The sequence below is a fragment of the Lynx canadensis genome, chromosome D1 (genome assembly GCF_007474595.2).
Source record: "Lynx canadensis isolate LIC74 chromosome D1, mLynCan4.pri.v2, whole genome shotgun sequence".
In the NCBI taxonomy this organism is placed as follows: Eukaryota; Metazoa; Chordata; class Mammalia; order Carnivora; family Felidae; genus Lynx; species Lynx canadensis.
The window spans coordinates 37,966,757-37,983,389 of record NC_044312.2 but is presented as its reverse complement, the minus strand read 5'-3'; the positions used below and the strand labels follow the sequence as shown (position 1 = coordinate 37,983,389).

At 38.4% G+C, this 16,633-nt stretch overlaps 1 protein-coding gene across 3 annotated transcripts in view; it reads right to left on the bottom strand.

The window, feature by feature from the left end:
- The window catches only part of MTMR2 (myotubularin related protein 2), a 119,117-nt gene extending 115,312 nt beyond the window's left edge, over positions 1 to 3,805 (bottom strand). The window contains exon 1 of one of the 3 annotated variants that reach the window (XM_030330836.1): positions 3,592 to 3,805. In XM_030330836.1, coding sequence (XP_030186696.1) covers positions 3,592 to 3,671 — 80 coding nt within the window. In that variant the 5' untranslated portion in view covers positions 3,672 to 3,805. The remainder of the gene's footprint in view (positions 1 to 3,591) is intronic. The other 2 variants (XM_030330838.2, XM_030330841.1) reach the window with 2 other exon arrangements.
- Between the last annotated feature and the right edge of the window lie 12,828 nt (positions 3,806 to 16,633).

The following is a 16,633-nucleotide window of genomic DNA, read 5'->3' as shown; positions in this document are numbered from 1 at the left end:
AGCTGGACGCATTGAAGAATGGACAACAGCAGAATATACAAGAGCTACTGAACAGCCTACTGAAGTTGAGCAACTCCAAGCAAGACTCACCAAAGAACACTACTTTTTTTAAGGATGCAAGATGACATGACCATAGCTGATTAGGAAACTGCCATCCGGATATCATATGAAAAATAAAACCACTCTTTTCTGGCCAAAAAGTGTCAAGTCAATGATGACCTAGAAGGCAATGCCTAGAGCTGCAATAGCAACTCTGAGATGACTAAAGATATAGACAGACAGGTAGATATAGATATCAAGATTCAACATGCATTTAGTGTGAACTACAGATCCCACAAGAGCCAGTCACCCCACTGCAATGGTGTGTCATTTTCACAAAAACAATGGGCAACCAGAAAGACTAGTGTATTATTTTTCAGATTTATATTACCCCGATATCCCAGAAAAGCATTAAAAAACTTACAAATTAACACATTTGAATATAACATGATACTTAAACTGAATTCATCTAATAGTAGAAGTACTTGAAGAAATTAGAGAGGGGTGTATTACCAACTTCAGGTACAAATCTGACTGAAATCTTTTTGCTAAATTGAAGAGAAAGATGCAGTTACATAGTTTCTATTTTCAAACAAATGGGAAGCATACATTTTTTACATAAACAATTTTTCTTGGAGCCAAACTCAGCAGAAATCTGTGTCAGTCTGTCTAGTCTGGAAAAGACATAGGAAACACATTGAACATATAAACTATTATTGTATGGGAGGTATCAAAAAAATTCACATGGCAATTCCCTAATTGAAAATATGAAATTAAAAATGTCCTAACTGTAAAAAACAGAAGGCATAAAAATAAACTACACTTTAAGGGCAACGTTTCTGAAAAAGGCTGAGATAATACAGTCCAAACATTGATGGTTTGCTTTACCATAAGCTATCAAAGTAAAAATTTAAGCTACTGGATAGCCACTTAGCATAGCTATTCTAATCATGGTTGTCTACCTTGCCTCTGTATTAGACTCACCTACAATTGATTGTTAGCCTAGATTAAGTTTAAATTTAAGCTTTCTAACAAGTGTCTCCAATGCAGCTATTCTACACTGATCAAACAAGTGTAATGATTCATAAAATAAAAGATATGAAAAAATTTAGCAGGGTGAATTCTACCTAGCACACACTCAATAAATGTTAGTTTTTTCTACTTTCCAGAGGAGAGGAATGAAAGCTGGCATTCTCCTATGGAAAGCAGATCATACTTATATTTTTTCCAGAGAGGATGAGGATAACATATTCCAGTCAAAACTCTTTCAAGGAGTTACTTTTCTCATATTCATCTGTCAGTAACAATTCTTTAATTAAGGGCGCCTGGGCGGCTCAGTTGGTTAAGTGTCCGACTTTGGCTCAGGTCATGATCTCACAGTTTGTGAGTTCGAGCCCACATCAGGCTCTGTGCTAGAAGCTCGAAGCTCAGAGCCTGGAGCCTGCTTCAGATTCTGTGTCTCCCTCTCTGTCTGCTCCTCCCCTGCTCACACTCTGTCTCTCTCTCTCTCAAAAATAAATGAACATTAAAAAAATTAAATTAAATTAAATTAAATTAAAAATTTTTTTTTAAATTAAAAAAAACAATTCTTTAATTAAAACTTAAAATGTATGTATAAACGTTAAAGTTACTGGGCTTTCTTTTGGGGGGCAATAAATGTGCTTAAGTGGCATAATTAGGCACGTTAATTTGTAATAATAACATTTACTTAGTATAATTTCAAAAATCTGTTAACAAAGAGTATTTGTAAAGGGAATTAGTAGTTGATAAGAATGCATCTTAATAATCATTGTCATTAAGATAAAGAATGATAGAATTTTAGAGCACCCAGAGACCTTACAGTTTTTCTAGACCAACTTTTTTTATTTTGAAAGATGAGAAAATGTAGACTAGAAAGATTATGATACAAGCCAAAGAGCTAGCTGGGCCAGGGACTTTTAAGAGTTCCTAACTTCCAGTATATTGTTCATTCTAACAGACTATGCTGCCTCCTGTGGTTCTAAATCCTCTTACTTGGGTGAGATTACTGGTTGCCTCATTTGTTTTCTTTACATTCTATTCTGAACCATGGCTGTCATTTATAACTTTCCTATAAAATATAATTTTCCAACCTGTTTTCTCTTTAATTTTAAATCCTCAGCTTTCTAAATTTCAGAATAATAAACATAAAATTTTAAAAATACTTAAAACAAATGTACAATATATGTAATTGAATGCAAAGAAAAATTCTTCTCTCCTGGAAAATTATTAAATCTACAAATTCAAAAAAAATTTTGTTGAGCACCTCTGACACACAGCATCTCTGTTAAATGCTGGAGATAAGAAAATGAGTAAGGTCCTTGTCCTCCAGTAGCTTACAGCCTAATAAAAAAGACAATTAAACAAGCAATTACACTGTGTTTGTTAAGAACTCTGGAAAAGGTGTGGGTAGGCTGCTATGAATGCTTTCGGAAGAGAATCTTAATTTATAATGATGATATCAGCTAATCATTTCCCAATGAGATCTGAACAGTAATAGGAAAACACAGCAGTATCACCCGTATTTAATGAAACCCCAAAACGAATTAAAAGAGAGAAACTTCAGTTTATTCAGAAGATAATGAAAATTATGTTTTCACATAGCAGATCAGTATCTAATAACTCTCTAATAACAATTAGACTATTTTTCGATGGAAAAGAACCTTATTTTGTTATGGATATATAATATACACAGGTCTTCTATTATTTCTTCCCGAAATTTTAAATCACTGTTTTAAAACCAAAGGAAAAAAATTCATCGAAAACATGTCTAGTTAATATTCGCAACAGCTGTCTGCAAAACTGCATACTAAAGTCCTCCTCAAAATTCCAGGGAGAAAAAAATCCCATCTGGTACAAGAGAAATAACCAGGAGAACCGGTAGTCCAAGAAAGAAAACTACCACTCATTATTCACTCGGGGTTAAGGACTAGTCAGATTCCTAGATAATGACTTTCAGCTGGAAGATTTAGAAAACAGACGTACAGTGGGCATTTTTATTTACATTTTTAAAACGAAAAGGGTGGCGGGTGGTCAGAGTATAGGGAAAATCATGAAAGCGATAAGGAAGTGAAGTGATGGAAAAAAAGAGGAAAGGGTGGGCAAGAATCCAAAAATCAAAGACATACGGACAGACGGAAGAAAGACTGGAGGATGGTTTTGAAAATAGTAAAGAAAGACAGGCAGAGAGGAAATGAGGGGTGGTGGCTGGGGGAAGGGCTGTCCAAAAAAAATAATTCGAGATGGAATGAGAAACAAGAGAAACTAATGAACTGGGGCTGCCTCAACCAGGGATGAAACGAGATCGTTGCACGAAAGGGAGAATCACCGATAAGGCGGCAGTGAGTTTTAACCTCCCTTTTCCCAGCCTCTAAACCCCAAAGAGGGAGGAAGAAGTGGCTCCCAAGTCCCAGGGAAGGAATTTCGGCGCAGCCTTCGGAAGCACAGTCAGAGAGATGGGACACCATCCAGCGGGTCCCCGGCCCCTCTCCATCCCTCTCGGACGCTGGGCGGGGCCGTGGGCATCCTGGTTACCTGGACAGGGAGTCCACGCTGGGCGGCCGTGCTGCGGCCGGCTGGGAGCCAAGACTCTCGCAGCTCGAGCTCTTCTCCATGGCGCGGCGGGGGCAGCGGGAGGGAAAGGCTGAAGCGACCTCCGCCGCTGCGGGGCGGGAGGAGCGGAGGGCGGAGTGCGCCGGGCAAGGGCCGCGGTCAGGCCAGCGCCGGCCCGGGAGGGAGACCGGAAGCGGCCATGTTCCCCCAGACTGCACCGCGCCCGGGGGCCGCCGAGGAGCCGGAGGACCCCGCGGCGCCCCTCTGACTGCAGCCCCGACGCGCTGCGCTCGCTGCGTGCGCTCGCTGCGTGCCCCGCGCGGCCTCTAGACCCTGGGAAAGGAGGTGGCAGTACCGGGGGTGAGAGGGTCCCCTGAGGCTGGAGGGACGAGGACCCCGTGGGAGGAGGGGGAATTTTAGAAATGAGAGAGAGGAATAAGGGAATACTAGGGATGAACGTCTCCGGGGAAGAAAGGGACAGGGCTGATGGGCATGGGGATGACTGAGGCCGGCACGGTGCTGGTCAAGGATAGTGAGAAGACGGAGTAATAAAGGAATGCCGGCCAACGGTAGGATGAAGGGGCAGAAAGGACGTGGGGGATCACGAAGAGAAAGAACATACGGGAACGTAAAGGATGAGGAAACTCGAAATGGCAAAAGTGTTCACCAGATTTGGGGCTGAAAATACTAATTAATTATTATTGAATAGCGATTAAAGCCTGGTTTAGTGAGTCAGACATGAATTCAAGTCCTGCCTCTGCCAGTTACATGCAGTGTAACCCAAGGCATTGAACATCGGCTTCCTTAGCTGTAAAATAGGAAGACTAATGACTTCACAGATTAGATGAGTTAATGCAGGTAAAATGCTTAAAACAATTTTTGGCACATAGTAAGCACTCAAATATTAGATGTTAGTATTACTGCCTACTTCGTAAAGGTTGTTAGGATGCATGTAATGTTTTAATGCATATAAACAGTTTCTAATACAACTGCAAGAAACGGACAGGAACATATAGGAAGGGTGGCAGAGAAGAAGTGATTGGTATGGGAAAGGTAGTGGAGAAAGTACAGGACAGGTAGGAAAAAATTAATCCTCCTCATTCTATCTCCATTCCCCCCACCGACCCAACATTGTAGAAGAGGCACTAGAAAAGCAGAAATTTTCAGTCCTGCTATAACTTGGGTTAAAGTCTGTGTGGTCTGGAAGTGTGCAGGGGAGAAGCGCTTTGGCGTTAGTCCATGGCACACACAAGGGGGTATGGAAGAGGAAAATGGGAACCAAGAAATGCGCGAAAAGAATTAGACACATCTATATACTATTGTATGTGGTTGTGTTGGATAGGGGACAAACTAACCATCTTTCCCTGCCCTCACAAATTCCCCTGCAGAGCAGGAAGGGAGGGTAGAGAGATAGAATTGTGATAAGAGAATAGGAACTGGGTGAAGGGGAAATGTTCTGCTGTAATTTTCTGTTACGGAAGACACAGGAAGGACAAAAAAAGGAAAGCATAAAGGAATTTTTCTGATTGAGACTGAATCCCAGTTACCTCATGTGTGAAATATAAAATGATGCAAAGACTATTTCTGTAAAATAACAGTGAATAATTTAAAAAGAAAAGTCCTTGCTAGGATGAAGAGAATTCTGTTCACTTAAACTGATTTGCTTGTTTGTTTTTTTAATGTTTGTTTACTTGTGAGACACCATGATCCAGGAAGGAGGGGCAGAGAGAGAGGGGACAGAAGATCTGAAGCAGGGTCTGCGATAACAACAGAGAGCCCCATTCAAGGCTCAGACTCACGAACCCGGAGATCAAGGCCTTAGCCGAAGCTGGATGCTCAACCCACTGCGACACCCAGGTGCCCCAAACTAGGTTTGATTCATAGTGACAACTGATGTTTTTTAAGAAAATCTTAAAGTATAGCCCCAGTGGAATATTAACATGCAAGTACACTCCACCAAAGAACAACCTAACCTTGTGTTCAGCATACTTACTAAAATAAAATGGGTTTAAGCACAAACGACTTTGCCCTTCTCTTCCATTCTCTAGCTTGGCAAGGATAGGACGGCAGCTGATAGTTTATATAGTTTTTAAAGAGGTCTTCAACTGTACTCCTTTAATAGTCAAAGAGAATAAGCAGTCACAAACACTTAACAAGCATAAACATCTACAGTGTTTCATAAAAGAATTTACTTACTGATTCCCTGTCTCTACCTGCCTTCCAAAATGCTGACTCATTGTCACATGATACTTGGACGTAGGTTTTCTAATCTAAATTTGGTGAATGCCGATGAATCCTTGAATGGGAGACCCACGCACTCTCTATTACCCAGTTTGTTTCTATCACTGTATTAATAGAGCAGTTGAAACCATCTGCCTGATGATGTCATAATTTGTATATGAGTCTATCTGGTGATTAATAAAGAACAATAACGTTAGCATAGAGACTTTGTAACCAGACAAATCTGAATTGGAGTCGTGATTCTGGCACCTACTTGCTCTATGATATTCATTAGGTTGCTTCTCCAATACTGTTTGCTCATCTCTAAAATGGGAATACAAAACTCCACATAATCACTCCTTTTTACCTACATAGAGTTGGTTGCACAGTAGGATCTCAGTAAATGGATCTTGCTATTATCATCTGTGCTTCCTCTGAATTTAACTGCCTCTAAATATTAAAGCAGTAATTTCTGAGAGTGAACAACAAGCAAAAAATACTTGAATCTCAGCTGAAAGTTAAATTAGTGCTTAATTCTTTTTCTGACATGTTGGCTGCTATGTCATATAGCCAAGAGAAGTCACCTTGATTAGGACTTTCTGCACCTCAGTTTCCTTATCTTTTAAAAGAACATGTTAGCAGGTCACCTGGGTAGCTCAGTCAGTTGAGCGTCCGACTTCGGCCCAGGTCATGATCTCGCGGTCCGTGGGTTCGAGACCCGCATCGGGCTCTGTGCTGACAGCTCGGAGCCCGGAGCCTGTTTCAGATTCTGTGTCTCCCTCTCTCTCTGACCCTCCCCTGTTCATGCTCTGTCTTCTCTCTGTCTCAAAAATAAATAAACATTAAAAAAAAATTAAAAAAAAAAAAAAAAAAAACATGTTAGCCTATCCCAGGTCTTCAGGAACTACTGCTACAATTAAACTATAGTGTAGGTTCATCTTGTAGCTGGGGCACAAGGGCACAAGAGCACCTGGCTCCAGGGGTCCCAAACACCAAGTTCAGCCACTCCCTGTGGACAAAATCCAAAGGCAGAGAGATGACTGGTGGTGAAACAAGAAAGGAATTTATTTCAGTGAGGCCAACACTGGGGAGACAGCAGGATATCCTCTTCAGTATCTCCAAAATGCTGAAAATACTTCCAGGTTTATATAAGGAAAGTGTGAGACAAAGGGTGGGTACGTGCAGGTGGGCAGTAAAGGTTAAATCATTATCTTTGAGTCAATCATGGGCAGAGTCTCGCTGGTTCAAAGCAGTCCTTACTGCCTGAGAGAGTAGTTTTGGTTCTCATCAGGGAATGCTTTGCCCATGGGGTCTTTTGCCTGAGTAAGAAACAAGCTGGAGGTGGGGGTGGGGCAGGGGCACACCTAGGTAGCTCCTGGGTGGCTCAGTTGGTTAAGCATCTGACTCTTGATTTCGGCTCAGAGTTGGTGACTTGTGCTAACAATGTGAGGCCTGCTTGGGATTGTCTTTCTCTCTCTGCCCGTCTCCCACTCTTGCTCATTCTCTCTCTCAAAATAAATACGTAAACATTTTTTTTTTAACGAAGAAGAAATATGATAGAAAGAACTTGACCAATTAAAAAGTATAAACTGAAGTGAAAATGGAGGTAGTTGATGTCCTCTTTCAATCTCTCCTATTAAATGGTTAACTTGAGATCTTCCCGAAAGTAATTTTCTTATTTGAAATCTAGGCCAGAGTTTCTCAAGTTCTCTCTGAGAAGAACCAATGTTTTGTTTTTAATTTCCAAGCCATCATCAACTAATGCTCTTTTTAAAATATAAGAAAATTGGGGCGCCTGGGTGGCGCAGCCGGTTAAGCGTCCGACTTCAGCCAGGTCACGATCTCACAGTCCGTGAGTTCGAGCCCCGCGTCAGGCTCTGGGCTGATGGCTCAGAGCCTGGAGCCTGTTTCCGATTCTGTGTCTCCCTCTCTCTCTGCCCCTCCCCCGTTCATGCTCTGTCTCTCTCTGTCCCAAAAATAAATAAACGTTGAAAAAATTAAAAAAAAATAAATAAAATATAAGAAAATTAATTACTGGATAAATGAAACTTGAGCAAAAGCTGAAGGCACGCAAAATACAAGGCCAAATTATTTTTCTTATATTTAACAGATACGAAATTACTTCATAAAAATTGCATGAATGTTTCTAAACAGGTATTCTCAATTCTACTCTCATCTCATGGACAGTCAATAAATAGTTCATGTATTTGAGTAGCACTGATTTGGATCTATAGGCTTGTTGCCTGTCAGCTTATCAAAGGCTGCTTATTAGATGATCAGAATCAGGATAAGGAAATAAACTTCTCTTGAGATAGTAAAATGGTGGGTTAGGAATGGACAAGTAGAGGGATTCTTCTCTTAAAACACACATGCCAAAAAAAAAGCATAATCCTGAGATCAAGCATGCATAATTCTTATAATTATTTATATTTAAAAATTTAATCTTTTTATTCCTTTGGTTTAGAGAGTTCCACTTCTAGTACGGAGAAGTAAGCTTCTAACAGACTGACCTTTCCACAGATAACAGCTGGAAACTCCAGACAATAAAACAACACCCTGAGGAGTAAAGAGACTGGACAGAAGTACACAGAAGCAAAATGCATAGGAAGTGACCAGTACAGAGTGCTTTTCCATTTTGAGTGGCTTTGACCTATGGACAAACCAGAATTGTGGTGTGGTACAAGGTGGCAAAAATTCATATAGAAAGCCTGCTATCTTGGGGTGTCTGTGTGGCTCAGTCGGTTGAACACTGACTTTAGCTCAGGTCATGATCTCGAGGTTCATGAGTTCCAGCCCTGCATTGGGCTCTGTGCTGACAGCTTGGAGCCTGGAGCCTGCTTCAGATTCTGTGTTTCCCTCCCTCTCTGCCCCTCTCCTGCTTGTGCTGTTTCTCTCTCTCAAAGATAAATAAACATTAAAAAAATGTTAGAAAGAAAGAAAGAAAGAAAGAAAGAAAGAAAGAAAGAAAGAAAGAAAGAAAGAAAGAAAGAAAGAAAAAGAAAAAGCAAGAAAGCCTGCTATCTTTCTGGCCTGAGGAACCAAGAGAAGGGAGCCCAGGGCAGCTAGAGAATGAGGGAGGAAATCCAAAAACAGAACCAGAGAACTTTAAACTCTGTTTATAAACTGAGACAATCCTTGGCTAAGCCCTAATTCATTTTGAATAACAAAGGCAGAATGCAAAGAGCTACTATAAACTAACTTAAAATAGAATATCCTTCTACCAGATAAAAGAACTGAAGCAAGATTTGAGCTGTTACCCACTATGCACAAGTCAAAATTTTCAATTTTAAGCTAAGTTAATTTCTTGCTAAACAAAAGGATCAATAGTTTACACAGAAATAAAACCAAATCCAGAGACACCAAAACAACATTCATAATGTCAAGTACAAAGTTTAAAATTATTTGGCATAAGGGGCACAGTCTGTTGAGTGTCAGACTTGATTTTCACCTCAGGCCATGATCCCAGAGCTGTGGGATCAAGCCCCACTTGGGCTCCATGCTGAGCATAGAGCCTAGTTGAGATTCTCTCTCTCTCTCTCTCTCTCTCTCTCTCCCCCCCCCCATCCCTTTCCCCTGCTCATGCACTCTCTCTCAAATAAAAGTAAAAAAATAAAGATAATTACTAGGCATAAAAACTAATAGGAAAATGGAATGTATTCTTAAAGAAAAAGATATTAAAGAGAGGCTAAATTCCAGATGACACATGTATAGGAATTATCAGGCAATGGCTCAAAAGCAACTAATATAACTATGTTCAATAAGGTAAAGGAAAATATACTGTAATCAATGAAAAGATAGTAAAACTCAGCAGGGGAATCATATACATAAAAAAGATCCAAATACAAACTTTAGGAAAAGTACAATACTGAGAAGAAGAAAAAAAAAAATTTACTGGCTGGGCCTAATGGCAAAATGGATTTAACAGATAAAAATGTCAGAGACTTGAAGACAAATCAATAGAAATTGTCCAATATGAAAAAGAGAGTATTTTTAAAACATCATCATAAAAAATATATATTATCAGAGGCCAAGGGACATGAGGGAAAATATCAAAAGATCTAATACGCAAATAATTGGAGTTTTAGAAGAAGTAGAAAATATTCGGCAGAGAAAACTATTTTTTAAAAAAACTATAGCCAAATCCTACCAAATATATCTAACAGCATAAATTTACAGATTCGAGTGCTCAGCAATCACAAAACAAGATAAATACACAGAAAACCATGCCTAGGCACATCATAATTAAACTGCTGAAAACCAAAGATAAAGAGAAACACATCAAAGCAGCAAGAGAGAAATGACACATTACATATGGGGGACTACATTTCTAAGAGTCACAGTTTTCTCAGCAGATATTATGGATGATAGAAAACCGTAGAGAAACATCTTTAAAGTACTTAAAGAAGAAAAGTCAAAACAGAATATATCTAGGTTCCACAAAAACATCTTTCAAAGATGATAGTGAAGTACACATTTTCAGGTGAAGTACAGGAGTGCCTGGCTGGCTCAGTTGTTAGAGCATGTGACTCTTGATCTCGAGTTATGAGTTCAAACCCCATGTTGGGCATAGAGTTTACTTAGAAAAACAAAATAGATGAAGGACAATTAAGACAATGTGTTGCCAATAGAAATACAAGGTTTGCTAAAGAAAATCCTTCAGGCTAAAGAGAAATGATACCAAAGGTAACTTGGACATTCAAAAGGAAGATAAAAAATGGAAAATATTTGGGGAGCCTGGGTGGCTCAGTTTGTTGAGTGTCCGACTTCAGCTTAGGTCATGATCTCATGGTTCATGGGTTCAAGCCCCCTGTCAGGCTCTGAGCTGACAGCTTGCTCAGAGCCTGGAGCCTGCTTCCAAGTCTGTGTCTCCTTCTCTCTCTGCCCCTCCCCCACTCATACACTGTCTCATTCTGTCTCTCAAAAATAAATAAATGTAAAACAAATGGGAAATATTTAGGTAAATGTAAGAATATTTTCCCTTTTAATTTCTTTAAAATGCATAAGACTGTTTAAAGTGAAAATTACACTTTCTGTGGAGTTTGTAATGTATGTGTATGTAATACCTATGAAAATTAGAGCATAACGTTTGTCAAGGATTCATTGTAAATGGAACTAAATAATTGCAAAGTTTGTATATTTTATGTGAAGTGGTTCAGCATGAATTCTAAGCAAACTTATTGTTAAGGTATTATTTTTATCTCTATTTTATAGATGAAAAAAATTCTGAAGCCTTGGAAGTTTAAATATCAAGGTCACACGAAGCAGAATGGGACTGGAGTTTAGGGCTACTTCACTCTGATGCCCATCTTCTTAATCACACTATGCTGTGATTCTTCATGAAAAATTCATGCAATTCTCATGACAATCCTTTCAGTTAAATGTTGATTAGGGATTGGCCATAAACTTTCCTTTGCTATTGTGTACTTCTATAAGCTTCTTAGTTAAATTCCTCTTTAGTCTGGAAGTCTGGTTTTAATTTGGAGTTTTAGAACTCACCTACCATATATTTAATGGTCCTCTCCCAGATTTCCAGAAAACAAATGATGTTGGCAAATTATGCTACTTGAGTAAATCACCCTGTAATCTGTGCATTTTCCCAAGAAAGCTATATTTCATAAATTCATTACAGCAATATAATATGCATGCAAAATTCTATTTTTCTTTCTTTCTTTCTTTCTTTCTTTCTTTCTTTCTTTCTTTCTTTCTTTCTTTCTTTCTTTCTTCCTTATTTTAATTCCAGTATAGTTAACATACAGTGTTATATTAGTTTCATGTGTACAATATTTGACAATTCTATACTCAGGGCTCATCATAGTAAATATACTCTTAATCTCTTTCACTTATTTCATACATCCTCCCTCCTACTCTCTTCTTTGGTAACCATCAGTTCTTATGGTTAAGAATCTGTGTTTTGGGGGGTGCCTGGGTGGCTTAGTAGGTTGAGCGTTTGACTCTTGATGTTGGCTCAGGTCACAATCTCACAGTTCATCAGATGGAGCCCAGCGTTGGACTCTGTGCTGACAACACGGAGCCGGCTTGGGATCCTCTCTCTCCCTCTCTCGCTACCCTTCCCTCCACTCTCTCAAAATAAACAAATAAACCTTTAAAAGAAAGTCTGTGTTGTGATTTGTCTCCTTTTTTCCTTTGTTCATTTGTTTTGTTTCTTTTTTTTAATTTTTTTAATCTTTATTTATTTTTGAGAGAGAGAGAGACAGAGTGTGAGCAGGGGAGGAACAGAGAGGAGACACAGAATCCGAAGCAGGCTCCAGGCTCTGAGCTGTCAGCACAGAGCCCGATGCAGGGCGTGAACTCACGAACTGCAAGATCATGACCTGAGCTGAAATTGGATGCTCAACCAACTGAGCCACCCAGGCGCCCCCATTTGTTTTGTTTCTTAAACTCCACATATGAATGAAGTAATATGGTATTGTCTTTCTCTGACTGACTTATTTTACTTAGCATTATATTCTCTACATCAGTCCAAGTTGTTGCAAATGGCAAGATTTCATTTTTTTTATGGCTGAGTAACATTCCATTATATATATATAATGGAATATATATATATATACACATATATATACATATACATACATATATATATGTATATGTGTGTGTGTGTATATATATATATATATATATATATATATAAAATTTGGCTATTATAAATAATGCTGCAATAAACAGAGGGGTGCATATATCTTTACAAATTAGTGTCATTGTATTCTTTGGGTAAATACCCAGGAGCAGAATTTTTGGATCATATGGTAATTCTATTTTTAATTTTTTGAGGAAACTCCATACGGTTTTCCACAGTGGGTGCACCAGCTTGCATTTTCACCAACAGTCCACAAGGGGTCCTTTTTCTCCCCAGCCTTGCCAACACTTATTGTTTTTTGTATTTTTTATTTTAGGTATGAGGTGATATCGCATTGTGGTTTAGATTTGCATTTCCCTGATAATGAGTCTTGTTGAGCATCTTTTCATGTGTGTATTGGCCATCTGGATGTCCTCTTTAGAGAAATGTCTGTCCATGTCCCCTGCCCATTTTTTAATTAGTTTATCTGTCTTTTGGGTTTTGAGTTTTATATCTTTATATATTTTGGATACTAACTCTTTATTGGATATTTCATTTGCAAATATATTCTTCCATTTAGTAAGCTATTTTTTTTTAGTTTTGTTGGTTTCCTCTGATATGCAGAAGCTTTTTATTTTGATGTAGTCACAATAGTTTATTTTTACTTTTATTTCTTTTCCCTGAGGAGATATATCTAAAAAAAATGTTGCTACAGCTAATGCCAGACAAAGTACTGCTTGTGTTCTCTTCTAGGATTTTTATGGTTTCAGGTCTCATATTTAGGTCTTTAACCCATTTTGAATTTATTTTGGGGTATGGCATAAGAAAAGGGTCCAGTTTCATTCTTTTGCATGCAGCTGTCCAGTTTCCCCAACACTATTTGTTGAAGAGACTGTCTTTTTCCCATTGTATATTCTTGCCTCCTTTGTTGAAAATTAACCATATAATCATGGATTTATTTCTGGGCTCTCTATTCTGTTCCATTGATCTATGTGTCTATTTTTGTGACTGTGCCATTCTGTTTTGATTACTATAGCTTTGTAGTATATCTTGAAATCTGGGATTGTGATATTTCCAGTTTTGTTCTTCTTTTTCAAAATTGCTTTGGCTTTGGGGAGTCATTATGGTTCCCTACAGATTTTAGGATTATTTGTTGTAGTTTTGTGAAAAAAAAAAAAAAGCTGATTGTTATTTTGATGGGGATTCCATTAAATCTGTAGATTGCTTTCTTTTTTTTTTTTTTTAATTTTTTTTCAACGTTTATTTATTTTTTTTGGGACAGAGAGAGACAGAGCATGAACGGGGGAGGGGCAGAGAGAGAGGGAGACACAGAATCGGAAACAGGCTCCAGGCTCCGAGCCATCAGCCCAGAGCCTGACGCGGGGCTCGAACTCACGGACCGCGAGATCGTGACCTGGCTGAAGTCGGACGCTTAACCGACTGCGCCACCCAGGCGCCCCTGTAGATTACTTTCAATAGTATAACAATTTAATAATATTTGTTCTTCCAATCCATAAACACTGAATATCTTTCCATTCGTTTGTGACATCTTCAATTGCTTCATCATTATTTTATAGTTTTCAGAGTATAGGTCTTTCACCTCCTTAGTTAAGTTTATTCCTAGGTATTTTATTATTTGTGGAGCAAATGGGATTGATTAATTTCTCTTCCTTCTACTTCATTATTAGTGTATAGAAATGCAACCGATGTCTGTATATTGATTTTGTATCCTGCAACCATACTGAATTCATTTATCAGTTCTAGTAGTTTTTGGTGGACTCTTTAGGGTTTCCTGTATATAGTATCATATCACCTGCAAATAGGAAAGTTTTACTTCTTCCTAACCAATATTAAATGCCTTTTATTTATTTTTGTTGTCTGATTGCTGTGGCTAGAACTTTCAGTACTATGTTGAAAGAGATGGTAAGAGTGGGAATGCCTGGCTGGCTCAGTTGGTAGAGCACTCAACTCTTGATTTCAGGGTTGTGAGTTCAAGCCCATGTTGGACATAGAGTTTACATTAAAAAATAAAATAAATAAATAAATAATTTTTAAGTGGTGAAAGTGAACGTCCTTGTCTTGTCCCTGATCTTGGAGGAAAGGGTCTCAGTTTTTTACCATTGAGTATGATGTTCACTGTGGGGTTTTCATATATGGACTTTATTATGTTGAGGTATATTCTCTCAAAACCTACTTTATTGAGGGTTTTTATTATGAATAAATGTACTTTGTCAAATGCTTTTCCTGTATGTATGAAAATAATTGTATGGTTTTTATTCTTTCTCTTATTGGTGTGATGTATCATGTTGGTTGATTTTTGTGAATATTGAACCACTCTTGCATCCCAGGAATAAATCCCACTTGATCAAGATCAAGACTTTTTAATGTATTGTTGGATTCAGTTTGCTAATAATTTGTTAAGGATTTTGCATGCATGCTTATTAGAGATATTGGCCTGTAGTTCTCTCTTTGTCTCTCTCTCTTTCCTCTTTTCTTTCCTTTCCTTTCCTTTTTTTTTTTTTTTTTTTTTTTTTTTTTTTTTTTTTTTTTTTTTTAGTGCTTTTGTCTGGGTTTGGTATTAGGGTAATACTGGCTTCATAGAATTAATTTGGAAGTTTCCTTTCCTTTTCTGTATTTTGGAATAGCTTGAGGAGAATAGTATTTAATTTTTTGGAAGACGTCAGCTATGAAGCCATCTGGTCCAGGACTTTTATTTGTTGGGAGTTTTTCTGTTGTTGGTGGTGTTTGTTTTTTGTTTTTTGTTTTTTTCTGGTTTTTTTTTTGTTTGTTTTTTGTTTTTTTTTTTTTTTAGTTTTTAATTTTAGGTAAGCTCCACACCAAACATGGGGCTCAAACTCATGACCCTGAGATTAAGAGTCACATGCTCTGCTGACTGAGCCAGCCAGCCACCCCTGTTGGGAGTTTTTTGATTACTGATTCAATGTCATTGCTGGTAATCAGTGTGTTCAAATTTTCTATTTCTTCCTGATTCCGTTTTCAAAGATTATATGTTTCTATCAATTTATCCATTTCTTCTAGGTTGTCCAACTTGTTGGCATGTAATTGTTCATAATATTTTCTTATAATTCTTTATATTTCTGTGGTATCAGTTGTTATTTCTCCTTTTTTATTTCTGATTTTTATTTGAGTCCTCTGTTTTTTTGGATGAGTCTGGCTAAAGATTTAACATTTTTGTTGATCTTTTAAAAGAACCAGCTCCTGGTTTATTGATCTGTTCTATTATTTTTTAAAATTTCTATTTCATTTATTTCTCCTCTAATCTTTCTTGTTTCCTTTCTTCTACTGGTTTTGGGTTTTGTTTGTTTTTCTTTTTCTAGGTTGTTTGAGATTTTTCTTGCTTCTTGATATAACCCTGTATTGCTATAAACTTCCCTCCTAGGGGCACCTGGGTGTCTTAGTTGGTTAAGCATTCAACTCTTGATCTCAGTTGAGGTCTTGATCTCAGGGTCGTGAGTTCAAGCCCTGCATTGGGCTCCATGCTGGGTGTGAAGCCTACATACAAAAATAAAAAAAAAAAAAGAAAAGAAAAGAAAGATAAAAGAAAAACTTCCCTCTCTTAGAACAGCTTGAGATGCCTTCATTCTGAAGAGCAGAAAGTTTGCACATGCACAATATACTCCAGGTACTTCTGCAAGGCAGAGAATAAGTTCAGGCCAGCCTCAAGTAAGTGCAATAGTTTCCTGGATACGATACCAAAAGCACAGGCAACAATGAAAATAGATAAATGGGGGACACCTGGGTGGCTCAGTCGGTTGAGCATTTTATTTCGGCTCAGGTTACGATCTCATGGTTCGTGAGTTCAAGCCCTGTGTCAGGCTGTGTGCTGATGGCTCAGAGCCTGGAGTCTGATTTGGATTCTGTGTCTCCCTCCCTCTCTGTTCCATCCCCGCTCACATGCAGTCTCTCTCTCAAAATAAATAAAGATAAAAGAAAATAGATAAATGGGATGATGTCAAACCTAAAATATTTGTGCTTCAGGGGACACAATCAATAAAGTGCAGACACAACTAATGAAATGGGAGAAAATATTTGCAAATCAATATATAAGATAGGGGCCCCTGGGTGGCTCAGTCAGCTGAGCATCTGACTTCTGCTCAGGTCACAATCTCGTGGTCCTTTGAGTTCGAGCCCCGCGTGGAGATCTGTGCTGACAGCTCGGAGCCTGGAGCCTGCTTCGGATTCTGTGTCTCCCTTTCTCTCTGCCCCTCC